At 61.4% G+C, this 14882-nt stretch overlaps 1 protein-coding gene across 1 annotated transcript; it reads left to right on the top strand.

The window, feature by feature from the left end:
• Positions 1-1552: 1552 nt before the first annotated feature.
• BESB_047770 (uncharacterized protein) lies at positions 1553-14382 on the top strand (the record flags this gene model as incomplete). Its single annotated transcript, XM_029363228.1, has 14 exons — positions 1553-1767; positions 2628-2797; positions 3350-3577; positions 4103-4361; positions 4916-5619; positions 6080-6834; positions 7248-7653; positions 8387-9421; positions 9595-10292; positions 10711-11004; positions 11576-11738; positions 12025-12261; positions 12803-13954; positions 14213-14382. 14 exons carry the CDS (start codon positions 1553-1555, stop codon positions 14380-14382), a joined length of 6486 nt encoding a protein of 2161 aa, XP_029220594.1.
• Between the last annotated feature and the right edge of the window lie 500 nt (positions 14383-14882).

Raw genomic sequence — 14882 nt, 5'->3', positions numbered from 1 at the left:
GCTCATCATTCAATTCTCAACCTTGGCAAAAAAACAACGATGCGCGTCGGCCGTCCTGTCGTCCATCGATGATACGCATACGCTTCGTAACTCGAGTGTGGTTGTTCCTGCCAACCCGAGAGAGCGCTTCGGCGGTCTTTGCCTCCCTCGGTCACAGTCGCATGCCAGCGGCCGCTTGCAAACCGGCATGCTGTGCATGCACTCGCTATGTGCGCTTACGCAGCAATACCACTCATACAAAACCGACCGATTCGGTGCCTAGGTTTATCTTCCTTCGCCAGGTGCTGTTCATGTGAGTGCTGGCCTCGTTCTCTACGATGCCTATGGTGGGCGGCAACTCGAGTTACTGCTCTTTCTTTGTTTGGGCAGCTTCCTGCATACGGCGCTCTCGGGCAATGATTTGCGGGCTGAAGAGATCCACACGTGGGCTGTTTCACTACACACGAAGGCGACCCACAGGCCTCACCCTCTGTACCAACTGGCGGTGATGATACACCTTCTTCGTAGCAGTTGCATCTGCTCAGACCTCGGTCGCCTTCGGAATGAATAGCGAGCGTTCTGTGGGAACCGCATGCGGCCGGTAAAAATGAATGCAGGAACGCACCAGCACCGGCGTTCTATCAAGCGTCGACGCCTCCGCTCTCGTCCAGTCTAGCGGTAACAGCATCTTAGATATAAATCAGTAGATCCCAAAAAGCCAGACTCAGTGGAATGCTCTTTGAGCTCGTGTAAAGATGGGTGGCGCAGTTTATACGCGCATGCCACGCTTTGGATTATGCCAGGAGCAGTTGGGGACTCTTCACCGATTCTTCACATGGCTGTGAAGAAATTGTAGGTTTCTGCCCAAGCAAAACCGTGACCGAGAAACGGTTTGACATTCCATGATGGCGAATGATGATACACTTTCTCGCCTTTTGAAGACCGAGAGAACCGCTTCACCCATAAGGCGTCCGTAATGATTCTGAACACACACGTGCGTCAGGATCGGCAGACACTAAGCAACATCATCTCGCTGGCGTTTTACAGCCATCTGTGCCATTGCGTCGAGCTCGCCCTTCAAGTCAAACTCCCGATTTTCTGTCGCTTGAATCATGACTGCTCGCTCCACAAGACTGGCCAGCGGACAGGCGTGTCGTGGCTTGAGACGCGGCATATGTCAGCGAAATCTGCTAAGGCGACAACGTGATGGCACTAGACGGAGCCTCTCGACGTGATAACAAGACTACCGCGAGCTCAACTGAGAGCCGTTTCTGCCTTTGGCACTTCCCCTCCCCCCCAGTAAAAAAAGTCTCCTTAACAGAGGCATCCACTCTATGCCGGCGATGGACGAATTCTGTACTTTCGGCCGCGCGCTCCGCTACCGGTTGTATGTGCGGAAAACGACTTCCACTTGTCTCCAGCCTCCTGCCCTCCCCCGTGGCGCACGCTTGGTGCCTCATTTGCCCTGGAGGAGGCCAGTCTGAACGTCCTGCAGGCCTGTGAAAGACTTGCGAATCCGATTTCCTCGCGGGGCTCCCAAGCCTCTTTCGATCTTCCCTCACTGGGCGAAAGGATGGAAATCGCAGCGGAGGATTCCCTCGGGCAGCCGGTTCGGTGCAGCGAGCCAGCAGGCCGCGCCGCGCAGTCCCATGGGCGCCCCGCCTCTGCGCAGGCTAGGGCCGTCCAGCGGCCTGCAGAGCCTGTTGCGCGGGCCTCCTCCATTTCTTCTTTGCCACGCCTGAGAGACGCGACGTCAATTGAAGAGTACCGACGGAAGAGGGAAGAAATGTACGCGAGACCCGCGCATGCACGAAGCGCCATTAAATTCTTAGTCCGATGACGTAAATTCAGCGCGAAGCGGGAAGACAACCTTCGCGCGTGCGCTGCTAGCACTAGCCGCGAATCAGCTCTCCCGCTGAGCGGCTCGCTCTCTTGTGTGTCTGGGGGTCAGGGTACGTAACTCGTTTTTCGCTGTCGAAGTACAAACTCATCCGACGCCTCCACGTCCAGTCCCACTCCAAGTCCAGCGAACGTCGGCCGAGGCAAATCGGGGAGATATCCACGCCGAGACGCAGCTGGACGGTCTTCTGAGAAAGGCTTCGTCTCGCAGTCCCCTTCAGTCTACGGCACAGTTCGACACGCGTGTCAGGCGTTGAGCAATCGCGTCAAGAATGGTGGTATCCAGCGTATACATGGAAAACCAACATTTGTATACAAGCTATACGAATACCATGACATTCACTTCTGCATTCGCCTTCTTGATGTTAGTATGCACGGAATACACTGAACGAAACACACATGGCTAGATCAGCTCACTCCCAGGCAGCATCCTTCGTTCGGTACCTCTGCACACACTGGTCCTATGCCGTTTACCCTTCAGGCGCAATTCCAGCAGCTTGCTGCCCGCGTGCGTGCTTCCTTACTTGTAGAGAGCGGTGCGTCTGACTGTGCCCCCGCGACCCGTTTTCTTCCACACCTGCACACTGTTCATGCCCGACACTTTCGAGGCTTTTTGCCCCGGCATGAGACGGAACATGGTCAAGAGTGTCTCGCTCGCGATGAAGGTATCGACATGAGGGCGACGACGCAAGCGAAGCGTCTCGCTTGCGGTTCACCACGTCGGTCAATGTGCCACGTGTCATCTTCAGGCGGCGAGCCAAGGATCGCGCCGAGCGCGCAGACGAAGAGCGCCGCCTTCTCGCCCGGGCAAAGCGCCTCGTTTCCTTCAAGCACTCTCTCGACAGAGTGACAAGCCAAATCGCCGCGTCCAGCGAGAAACAGCGGATAAAACAGGAAAAGGAATACGAGAGAAGAAAGGGTGAGCGACGGAGGTGGGGGTGGGCGACGGGGGCGAGGAGAGCCTCGAGCTCTCAAATTGGTGCAAAGCCATCAGAGCCTTCAGATCGTGCTGTGGAATGCGTCTCCTTTCGATGCGGTGATGGTGCATTTCGTTCTGATTCCCCCTTTGCCCAGTGAGAGCCTCTATGCGCCTTCCTGCCAGCGGTGAGTGGCGAGGCGGCCTGAAGCCCTCTCGCGCTTGCGCAGTCTCGTGAGAAACACGCCTTTCTTTGCGACAAACGCGAACGCCGACAAGCAAGTTTCCTGTTTTTTTCGTCTCCAGTCAGCGCGGCCGAGAGGGTGCTGAGAAAACACCCTTGCGCCGCCCCCGGGCACGCTTCCAGCCGCCAGCAGACAGCGTGCGTGCCTCGAGGCAGATATTCTCTATCCGAGAAGACACAACGTCACCCTAGAGTCGTAAACACAGGAAGGCGGTGCGTGTGTGCGGCTCTCGCTCCGCGGTGGCGGGATTCGATCTTGACCGCTCGCCGTCAGCTGCCGCCCCGCTGCTTCGCGGTGTCGCTGTCTGCAGCGGAGGCCCTGCTCCTGACTGGCGCCGGCCTCAACCCGACTGAGATCTTCAAAGTTAGAGAGGCGCAGCGGGAAGCGGAGCGGAGGGCGCGGGCGCTCGCGGAGAGGCAGCGGCGGCGGAAGGAAGAGACGCTCGAGCGTCTCGCCGAGGAGGACCGTTTGCACGCGCCGACCGAAGCAAGTGCCCGACAAAGGCGCGCCGCAGAAGAGCAGTTTCAGAAAGAAATAGGTATGCGACATGGAATGCACATGTGCGTGTGCGGGCTTAGAAGAGCCGGAGGGCCTTAACCATAGGAGCGTGGCGGCTGAGCCTCCCAGATGCCGCACGCAGCTGCGACGCCGAGAGAACTCGCGCAATCAGGACACTTGTAGGGGCGGTAGCCTTTGCCGCGCTGCGCTGCAACTGTCGTTTGCGCTCATCTCCATCGGGGGTTTTCTGGTGTCTCCATCGCTGAACTCGAAGTGCCTGTGGCTAGGGCAGGCCCCCGGGGAGGGCGACGCACAGCCGCTGATCAAGGGTCGCTAAGCATCTGGAGCAGAAGGCGATTCCAAGCAAACATCATTGCCGTGTTATTGAAATCCGACACTTTCCTGCAACGTGGAGAGCTTCCTCTCAATCTTCGCTCCGCGGAGTCTCCTCCGCGCCCGCGCGCGCACACTTTGTCTCTTTTTCTCGCTCGTCAGCTGCTCGCACAGCCGCTCACGCCTCACCACGCTCGCCCAAATTCGTGTCTTGATCTATGGATCGCGGTAGGCGCCCTTCGGCAGAAGGAGGTTTCGAGGTACCTAGAAAAGATGACGGGCGGCGGCAAGCTCTCCGCGGCGGCCTCGATGGGCTCGCAGGGCGCGCGGGCGATCTTACCCAGCTCGCTGCTTCAAAAAGAGCGGCTGCCGTGTGCAAGTTCAACGAGCCCAACGCCTCCAAGCGTCGAGAGAACGCGGGCGGAATCTGTCGTTGCAGACCTCCGGCGCTCGTGGCTCACGTTCCCAGGCGGCGACGACAAAGACTTGGGGTGAGAGTCTTTGCGCGGGCAGGGCAGGACCGCGGGGCAGACTCCTGCGGAGCTGCTACTGCAGCTCCTGTTCAGCTCGAAAACGATGCACAGCGTAGCACTTACGAGGCACAGTACCCCGGCGTAGACTTCGTCTGCAACGTCGCCACGGGCGGCGATGAAGCGGGCGGCGGTGCCGACCCACGCCTCAGTGGATTCTACACACACTTTCGCAGCACATGCCTACGGGCTGATGGAGGGGCGCGTCTGGGCGGCGATCCGCCGGGAGACAGAAACATCGTTATACTGAATTCAGCGTCCAGCACTGCATGGCGCAGCAGGGTGGGATTCCAGGAATGTTGCAGGTTCTTTGTGACTGCAGAACACTACCAGCCCTCCACTGGATTCATACGCCGCAAGGGAGGAAGCGGTCTACGCATGCGCCTGAAGGAAGGAAAACACCTCGGTTCGGTATCAGATATCTGTCTGAAGGGCTTCGGAGAGCCGTGAAGCTGTGCAAGCATTTCCACAACTTTTTGTGTCTTTTCGACGGATTTCCTGCCCTCTCTCGTTAGGTCGCTGGCGCCGTTGCGAGGATCTGCGCCTTTTCACTGGAGACCGAAACTAAGTCGCTTTGAGCAGCGAAGTCTCCGGCGGACTCTCAACGCACAGCGGGAGCGTCTGAGGTGCGGCGAAGTCCAGAATGCGGCCGGGAAGGTCCATAGGGGGCGGAGTTTTCATTTGAAGCCGGAGGTGATTCTGTTTGAGAACTTTGATCCCAACAAGGTGTACAGACAGACCTTTGAAGTCACCAACGTGAGCCTCACGTTCAACACGTTTCGCATCGCGCCGGTTCCTGAGGAGCTCCGCGACGTCATCGAAGTGGACTTCGTCCCGCCTGGGCGCATGTCGGCCGGCACCACTGCAAGCGTCACCGTGACGTTTTCGCCGAAGAAAAACGTGGATATCGTCGCCGATCTCGCGATCCTCGCGCCGACAGGTCCCGAGACCTTTCCGCTCCGCTGCCTCACAAGGAAAACCGTGCTTAGCTTTGCGCCGCCGCCCGTCGCAGTCGCGGACTTCATCGCAGCCGCGCGCGCGGAGGACGCCGACGCCTACTCCGAGACTGCCGAGCAGCAAGAAAACACACAATCCGCCAAACAGCCGCCTTTAGGAAGCTCGAAAGACACGAACATCCAGGAAAGCTTCGCCGCGCTGGCCTCCAAAGCCTTCAGAACGCGCCCCTTGAGCATCCACTCTAACGTATATTTACTGCGCTGTGGCTGAGCAACTGGCAACTATATATCTATATATATTTGTGTACAGAACGCCACTATATACATGTATATGTGCCTATGTATCTGTAAAAACTGCCCTCTTTATGCGTCCTGCACGATCTCGTAGGGCGTCGCAGCCCCCAGCAGGCACCGCCACAGGCGGCGAGGCGCCGCGGCGTCCTCCTCCCGGCTCTTTCCCTCCAAAGGCGAAGTGTAGATCCTTTCCACCATAAGCTGATATCCAGTATGTCTGCTGAGATGCACTGGCTGTCTTCTTGGGGTCTTCCCCTTGCAAACATATATACATATCTATACAGGTAGCTACTTGGATGCTCTTCTTTCTCGTCGCATTCTCGTAACTTTTTCTCGCCGTGCCCCTTCGTCGCACTTTCCTTCCTCGCCCCTCGCGCAGGTTTCACGCTTACGTTCGCTGCGGGTTTTCGCCCTGCGTTGACTTCTCAGCACCGCCACGCGGCCTTGCGGGTCTCGACGGCGCGTCCGCTGCCTCTCTGCGGTCGGCGCCTGTGGCGGCGGACGCCTCGAAGCTCCTCGTTCTCAGCATGCGCGAAGTGCAGCTGGGGCAGGTCGGCTCGTGTGCCTTGAGCGTGAGAAACGACGGCGCGCTGGGTTCGCAGTATATGCTGCTGCCTCTAGTCTTTGACTTGACGAACGTCGCGTTTCCTCTCTCGCGCCCCTCCTCTGACTCGGCGCTGCTTCTGCCGCCTGGCGACGGCCTCCTGTCTCCACCGCCCCCCTTCGAGGACCCTCGCCCCGCCGCCGAGGAGACAGGGCCTGCATCGTTGGACCCAGCCGCCTCCGCCCGTGCTCCGGGCTCCAACACGCCAGCGGAGGCGGAAGCTGCGCCTGAGGCGGAGGCGTGTGCGTCAGTCGCCTGCGCCTCGGACTCGGTTTCCTCCTTCGCGGCGGCGTTTGCGAACTTCCAAGATGCGTTCGACGCGAGGGACACTGTCTCCGCGGACAAGCTTCTCGTCAGCGAATCGTTCAGCAGCTCGTACCAGAGTCTTTTTGACAGCCTCGGGCTGATGCAGCTGCTCAACACGTGGAGCTACGAGCCGGTGAATCTGCAGCACTTTGTCGTGGAGAACGCAGTCGCCGCCTTTGAGCCGCACGACTCGCAAGTCATTCGCTTCAGCTACGCCCCTTCAGAGCCGGGCGAGTTCTACGCGTTCTTCGTCCTCAAGGCACGAAATCCTGCGGTGAGACGCGACTTCAACGAAAGACGCGCTGCGCCTTACGCCCCTGCTTGGGCCCCTTCTTCTCCTCTGCAACTCTTGCGTCCTCCGCGCCCCGTTGAGGCTTGCTTGCGTTTAGGGGGGGAGATTGCGCCTGTCGATGTTTTCTTTTCTCTCCTCTCTCTCTTGTCGTTATCTCCTCCGTGTGTCGGTGCACACACGTCTCCCTTAAACCCAGATCTGCGTCAGCTCGTGCGCCGGCGCGCGTCCGTGCTTTTCTGTCTCTGCTCCCTTGCCACGCCGCGCCCTCTTGCATTCTCCACGCCTCCCCCCTTTCGTGGCTTCCTCCGCGCTCGCCGCGGCCGGTCTCAAGCGGCTGCGCTGATGTCTCACCCGCCGAGGTCGTCCTGCGTGTCTTCTGGCGTCGCCTCGCGCAGGTCGCCGATCGCCTTGTGTTGGTTCAGGGCCGCTGCGTGCCGCCGCCGGTCTCGGTGGCGTCCGCGCAGTACGACTTGGGTGTATGTACACCGGAGAACACCTACCGACAGCGGCTGTGGCTGGACAACTCGCAGAGTACCGCGATCAAGGTCTGGGTCGCGGCGCCATCGCTGCCGCCAGACGAGCTCTGGTTCGAGCCGCAGACGTCCTTCATTCAGGCACACCAGAAGCTGAGCATCACCGTCGGTTTTTGCCCGAGCGAGCAGTTCTTCTCGCGATTTCCGCAGTTCGTTCAGGAGCTCGACGCAGCGACGAAACAGAATCACCCGGGCTCCCTCGCCTTCTCCATTCCGATAAAAATCGAAGGCGCCGACCAAGTCCTGCCGGCCGAAACCACACTGACCGGTGAGAACAAGCACACGAGAGAGCAAAGAGAGAGAGCAGATCCACCGAGACAAGAGCACCCAAAAACGAAAGAGGAGGCATCGCCGGGCGGCCATCACGGGGGCAGAGGACGCCGAGACTGACCGCGGCCGCGCGTTCTCCTCAGATTCCAACTCTGCCGAAAAAGCCCGGCGCAAGTGGGCGCGGGTGAGACCTCGGGTCTCCAGACGCACGTGTGTGGACTGCCAGGAGGAGGCGCGACCGACCGAGGAATTCAGCGGCGCGTAAACGCTGCGAGGCTTCAGCACGCCCGTCCAGACTGTCATGCGTGCGGAGGTCTGAGGGGCCTGAGCACGCAGGGAAACGAGGAGGCGGCTCCCCTATGACTCAGGCTTACATTTGCTTACTAGAGCCACACCACTTGCCACGGCGGGTATGTACTGTTAGGGGGACTCCTTCTCCGCCTCGCGCCTGCGCCCCGGAACTCTCTCGCTTCCTGCCTCGTGTCTGCATGCTGTGGCGGGCTCGTCCTCTTCATATTTTGACTGTCGCTTCATCTCGCCTGTCGCTCTTTTCGCGGGTCGGCAGCGCTGTCTGCTGAGCGAGAGCGCGACGAAGCAGGGCAGTGGCCGCGTGACTGGCGAGAGCCGTCAAGACGGCTCTCGAGAAAAAGTCCTTTGCGCCCGCTCTTAATCGCGCGTTACTTCCTTGTGTTTGTGTCTTCTCCAGACTTTGTTTTTTCGGGGATTCGCAGGCATCTTGACGCAGAAGGAGGTCCTGGTGTCTCCGGAGTCGCTCGACTTCGGGCCCTGCTTCGAGGGTTCCGCTGTCTCTGTGCCGCTTCTCCTGTTCAATCCTTCGCTTCTCGCGGTGGAGTACGGATTCTGCAACCTCCACAGAGACCTGGCGATCTTTGAGGCGGTTTCTACAGAGCGCCCTTACTCGCCGCTGCTGATGTCGTCTCTTGCCTCACCTCCCGCGCCATCCCCTTCGCAAAGCTCCGCCGAGCCCGGACGCGAAAGCGCCACCCCCGCGCCCGTCTCGCAATCCGGCGTCCTCCGCGCCCCCCCGTTGTCTTCTTCGTTCTCACAAGTGCTGTCTGCGGATCTTTCAGATCCACTCCTTCTCGCGGGCGGGAAGTCGCTGAGCAGTGTCCGTTCACCGCCCCGAGGCGCGCCGGCGAACCATTCGGTCTGGGTCTCGCGGGTTCTCTCGCCGGAGTCTCTCTCGGAGCTCGACGCGCAGAAGATGCTCCCCGACGACCGCGTGCTCGCGCACCCACGCCGCGGCGAGTTTGGCCTGCTGCTTCCAGGAGAGATCCGAAAGCTGCTGGTCGTCTACGCGCCTAACCAGCACTCCCCAGAAAACCCGAGCTTCGGCGGACTCAGGGCGGCGCCCGACGCCCCCGCCGTACGCGCAGACGACTTTCTGCTGCGAACCCTCGTCGGCAGTCAGGCGGCGCTGGAGCGGAAGATCGCCTGGCGCGCGTCGCCCGCTCTCGCACAAGTCGCATTCCATCCTTCTCCCGCCCTTCGCCTCCCCTGTGTGCCCGTCGGCGAGTCTGCGGCAGACGCTCTCGTCATGCGCCTGGCACCCGCGCTCCTGCGGAAGCACCCCCCCCTGCAGCTGCGCCAGAAAGGCCTTCCCTCGCCCAGGTCGCCTTCGCCCTCGCCCGCGGTCTCTGCGCAGGGCGTCGCTTTCTCCGCGCCGCGCGCCCGCCTCCCAGATGCCGCCGAAGAGCCCAGCAGCGGAGGACGCGGAGTGTCTGCAAGCGCGGCGAGCGCGTGGAGTGCGTCAGCAGCTGCATGTGTCGCGCCGTCTGCAGAGGCGACTGGCGGCGTCTGGGAAAGACCGGAAGATGCGGCGCTCTCCGACGCCCCCCTTCGGTGCTGGTCGAGGTGCTGGCGCCGCCAGAGTCTCTCTCAGCGCTACGGCTCAGGCCCGTCTGCTTCGCTCTCTCAGCTCGGAACCCGTCGCAGCGGCTCTCTGTCGCCTTCTCACCAGACGCGGCCTACATGCGCAGCGCGCGCGCTGCGCCGCCGCCTCCGCCTCAACGCACCGGCGAGGAAGACGCGGCCCCCTGTCCCTCAGCAGCAGCCGCGCCGGGCTTCAAGGCGGCGGGCGACGGCGCAGCAAGCCCGAGAGGGGGCGAGCGGGAGGAGCAGGAGCGCAGCAGAGAGCGTAAGGGGCGAGTGGAGGCCTCCGGCGGCGCCCGCGTGCGCGAGCCCGCCGAGTCTGCGCAGACAGCAGGGGGTGGCGGCGCCCAGACGCTGAAGTTCGCCTGCGCAACGGGAGCCAGCGAGCCCGACGACGGCGCGGCCGCGAGGGAGAGCGAGGCAGAGAAGGCGCGCAGCATGCAACGGAGAGAAGACTCAGAAGACGGCGCGGAGGGAGAGGATGACGAGGAGCTGCTCAGAGAGATACGCGAGCACGGAGGGAAGAGGTGGAGGTCTGGGCGCGAGCCCACGCCCTCGCCGTCGGGCGAGGCGCGAGAAGGAAGCCCTGAGGCGCGGCAGGACGCTTTGGAGGGAGCCGACGCGCTTCGTGAGGCAAACCAGAAACGCAGAAACGCCTTTGTTCACGCCCACTGGATCGTTCCAGTCAGATGCCGCCTGCAAGAACCAGGTCGGGCGGAAGAGACGTTCTTCTCCTTCCTCGAGGTGAGGAGGCGCCCGAATACCTCTCGATTCTTACAGAATGCAATGCGAGAGCGCTGCAGCGTGGCTTCGTCGCTCTGGGCGGTCGCAGCCGACTTGGCGAAATGAGCACCCTTGAGCGTATACAGCGGCCTCACCCCGCCAGATCTACGCACTTGCACATACAAACCTACATACGAACATACATACATGCATACGTGCATACATCCATCCATCCATGCATACACACACATACATACGTATATACACACACAGATACATACATGTATACAAACATACCTACACAGATACATCGTAGGCACACACATGCATTTGCATATTGAGCTACACCTGGTTCGCAGACTCTCGCCCTTCTGGTGAGCATGTCTCGCCCTAACTGTTCACCTGCTGCGTTTCGCCTGCGTCTTCGTCCTGCCTCTAGATATCGACTTGCGCGACGCCTGCGCTCCTCTTCGCGTCTCCCACAGTCCTCGACTTCGGGGACGTCATCATCGGCACGGAGTCGCGCCTCCGCTGCACGCTGAGGAGCCTGGAGCCTCCTCACAGCGCCTCCAACTCGCGCTGCGTTCGTTCCTACGTCCCGTCCGTCGCGCCCAGGCTGCGTGCGAAGACTCTTCCTTTCTCCTCTTGCTTCGAGCTCGCTAGCGCCCTGCGACCAGTTGAACCGGAAGCGCCCCTCGCCGTTTCTGTCGCCTTCCACCCCCGCGCGCCTCAAGTAAAGACGAGGCGCTCGCACGTTTCGAGTTGCACCCTGAAGCCTCGAAAGCGAAAAAGGCGTCGCCGCTCAAAGAGGCTGACGCGTGTCCTATATAGAGACATATATACAGGATATAAACATATAGATGTATACTCGTATATATGTATATATATAGCATATATATACCTGCATGCATATAAATATGCAGGAGCGAAGGTGGCTCACGTGAAGACCCCTTCGCGTCTGTCTATCGGAGGGGGGTTTGAAACGATCTTGGAGAGTGAGGCTCATTCTGCTACCGGCGAGTGCACGCATTCATCAGCATCGCCGTTACATTTTGTCTAGGAATTCCTCGTTCCATTGGAGCGGAGGGAGACAGGCCTGCCCCGACGAACTGTCTCTCTATTCAAAGATGTGGGGGCCTTTTAACTATAGTGGAATTGATAGAAAAAGAGACACCTTCTTCGTGTGCTTGGCGCGAGACTCTGTTCGCCGTCACGCAGACTCGAAACCCGTCTATCCTGCGAGGCTTCTCAGTGGCCTGCAAAACGCCAGGTCGCCTGCTGTGCAGCGCGCTGCGTTTCTCCAGGTCTACAAGGCGACGCTGCGCCTTCTCGGGGGGAGCGCGCGACTGTCGATCGAGCTCCGCGGCCGAGGCATTGGCGCAGACTGGGTCATCACGCCTCCCGACTCCGACCTCGACTTTGGAGCCGTCGCCGTTCCCCCGCGGACTCCAGCGAGAGGTGGGAAGCGCAGAGTTGGCAAGGAGGGGAGGCAAGGCGAAAGACGCAAAGGAAGCTAGAACCCGCGCGCGAGGCCAGCTCGCAGCAACCGTGGCGAAGCGCCTACAGACAGCACGGGAGAGAGAGGGAGTCACCCTGTCCGCTTTTCGCGCCGCTCTTTCTGCGACCCCGACCTCAGGGTGTGCCCTCCTTCAGCCCTCGCACGCCTCGCCCAAACGCGGGGCTGCTCCCGAAACCCTCCACCCTCGACTCTCGACTTCTTTGCGCGTTTTCTGTCTCCGCGCAGCCCGGCAAGCAGGCGGCGGGCCCCAGCTCTGCCCGAGTTGGACATTTCGCGTTTTGACGGTTCGAAATCCCGCTTCTTCGTGCGCGGTGCGCTTCCGCGTCGAGTGCCTGCACACCTCGCACCCGGAGGTTGAGGCGCGCGGGGCGCTGCGGCCGTTCGCGACCTTCTCGTGCTTCCCGCTGCAGGGAGAAATCCCTCCAAACGCATCGCAGCAGTTTTTCTTCGCGTTTCGGCCGAGCAAGGCAGGTAAACGCGCCGGAGACTCCTCAAGGCGACGCACGCCTCCACGCGGCCCCTGCCACAGCTAAACGAGACGCAGACGTTGCGCGCGAGATATGCATACCAAGACGCAGGCCTCAAAACTAAGCGAGCACACAAGCTCGCCTTCCTCTTTTCTGCACACACATATATATATAAATATATATATGTATATACAAATATATATATATATATATATATAAATATATATTACGCGATGCAGATGAAGGAGAGAAAGAGAGCGTTTGAGAACTTGAGAGGGGAAGCCGCAAAGGCAGGCGTGACTAGATGCAATCGACGGGTTGCGAGGCGTTTCTGCGGGGTGAGTCACAGTGGTCTGATGATTCCGAGGCGCAAGACTGCGCTCGCTGCAGTTCATAGCGCTCGAGCGAAGTCGCACCAAACAAACCTGTGGTCTCTCGCACTCGAATAGCCTCTTTTTTCCCTTTCTGTGCACTGCGCGCGAGCGCTGCTGTGCGCCTGTCTTACGCTCTGCGTACTGTGCCAAACGCCGTTTTTTTCTCCGCAGAAGGCCTTCACACGGCCGTTTTCCGATTGATTTCCTCCAATGACGCCCAGCGACCGCACACGGTGCGCCTGCGAGGCCTCGCCCTCTCGCACCAACTCTACGCGCATCCTCCCTTATCATCCTCGCTACCATCGTCCTCGTTGTCGCCCTATCCGTTTTCCTCTCTATCTCTCTTTCTGCCTCCCCTCTCGGCACTCTCTGCTCCCTTGCGGCCGGCGCCAGGCGCCCCGCCTGCCGCGGCTTCCGCCGCCTGCGGCCTCGTGGCTGCCGTGCCGCAGCCGCTGGCTCTCTGCGAACGCGCGGGGTTCTTCGCGCTCGCCGAAAGGTTTCCGCCTCCCCTCCAGTCTCCGTCCGCCTCTGCATTTCCCTCTGCATTCGCCTCCGCCTTCCCTTCTGCCTTCGCTTCTGGCTGCGCCTCCGCTCTGCCGCCGCCGCTGGGGTCGCCTTCGTCTCCCCGCGGAGCTCACCCGCAGGCGCCGGCTGCGGCGGCGGCCTCGGCGCCGCGGCCGCGAGAGGTTTGTGGAGACGTCTGCGCACCGGCGCGCTGGCTGACTGCAGGGTCGTCGCACAAGGCGGTCTTCGAGCTGCGCTTCTCGCCAGAGGCGCCAGCCCCCGGCGACGAGACGCCGCTCAGCGAGGCTGCGGCTGGCTCGCCGAAACTCTGCGCGACGCCGCGCGCCGACAAGAAGGACGAGGCGCTCCAGCGGACTGCATGCGGCGCAGCCGGCCTCGAAGACGCGCGTCTCGTTCGCGCCTTCATCGTCGGCGCGGCCTGGGAGCCCGCGGGGCCACCGGCGAAGGGCGGCGGTGGCGCGGCCGCATGCGACGGCGCCGCGAAGCACCCTTCCGCCGGTGGCGGCGGAGGCGCGCAGGGTGGCAAAGAGGTCGCCGGCGCGGCTGCATGCGACGGCGCCGGCGGCGCAGGGGCTGCGTCTGCGCCTTTGAGTCCCGCGTTTTCTGCGCTGTCGCTCGCGCAGCCGCAGGGGCGGAACCCGCCGTTCGCCGACGGCAAAGGAGACGCGGTGGGGTCGTTCGAGTTTTCGATCGAGGGCGAGAATGCCGAGTTCTTCGCCGTCGAGCCCGCGCGCGGAATGCTGGCGAGCGGAGCGCAGCAAACAGTTAACTTTTTCTTCACTCCTGGCCTCTGCAGAAGTAAGCAGACACACCACGCGCGCGCTCTCGGGGCTAAGAGACACTCAGAGAAGCAAGTGGAGCGCCCGCTATCGCGAGGCGAACTCCACTTCGCTTGCGCAGGTCGCGCCACGCGCCGCAGTTGAGATGGACGCCTCGAACTGCCCTGAGGAAGCAGCGTCACTCACGGCCCGTTTAACAGACGGGTGAGCCGCTGTGCGCCTTGCAACACGCGCGGCGCGCTGATCTTCACACCTGTTTCTGCGTTCCCCTCTGCAGCCTCCGCCCGGACGCGCGCCCTCCTCAGCCACGCAGCGAGTCTTGCGCCGCCGGGGCGTTGGGTGGCGGCTACCGCCCGCGGCTTCCTCCGCGGTGGCTTCTCGCCGTCTGGCCTTTCTCAGCAAGAATTTGAGATTCGCCTCTCCGGATTCGCCTCGAGTGCGCCCTGAGTGCGCGCGCGCAGAGGCCGCGGCGGAAGGAGACGACAGAGACGGGCGGGCTCGAGAGGGAGAGACCGTGGTGCGGCGCGCCTGTTTCCGCGGGAGCGGGCGAGCAGGGTGAAAAGCGGGCAGACTGCTTTCAGGCGAGGGCGCTTCTCGAGAGAGAGAGGGATTCCGCCACCGGGAGCGGATTCGTTTTTGTCGTGGGAAGCCTTCGCGTCTTCTTGCGTCGCGTGCCGCCAACGTAGAGAGAGAGGGAAGCGCGAAGGGGCTGCGCGGGTGGCGGGACTCTCGCGCGTTCGAGGCTTCACCTAACTAGAGAGGCGAGCCTGGCTGTCTTGCCCACTGTTTGAGAGAAATTGAGACGCTGCAGACTCGCCTGCGGGGGGGGAGAGGAAAGCGACAGGCTGGTGGCCTCGAGCCCCGTGCCGGCCTTCTTAGGCGAGACTCTCAAAGGCGTCTCGCAAGCAGCTCTTTTCTTTAGATAAAAGTGGCGTATCGCGCAGCGG

The sequence above is a fragment of the Besnoitia besnoiti genome, chromosome III, assembly GCF_002563875.1.
Source record: "Besnoitia besnoiti strain Bb-Ger1 chromosome III, whole genome shotgun sequence".
In the NCBI taxonomy this organism is placed as follows: Eukaryota; Apicomplexa; class Conoidasida; order Eucoccidiorida; family Sarcocystidae; genus Besnoitia; species Besnoitia besnoiti.
This window is presented reverse-complemented; position numbering and strand designations above follow the sequence as displayed.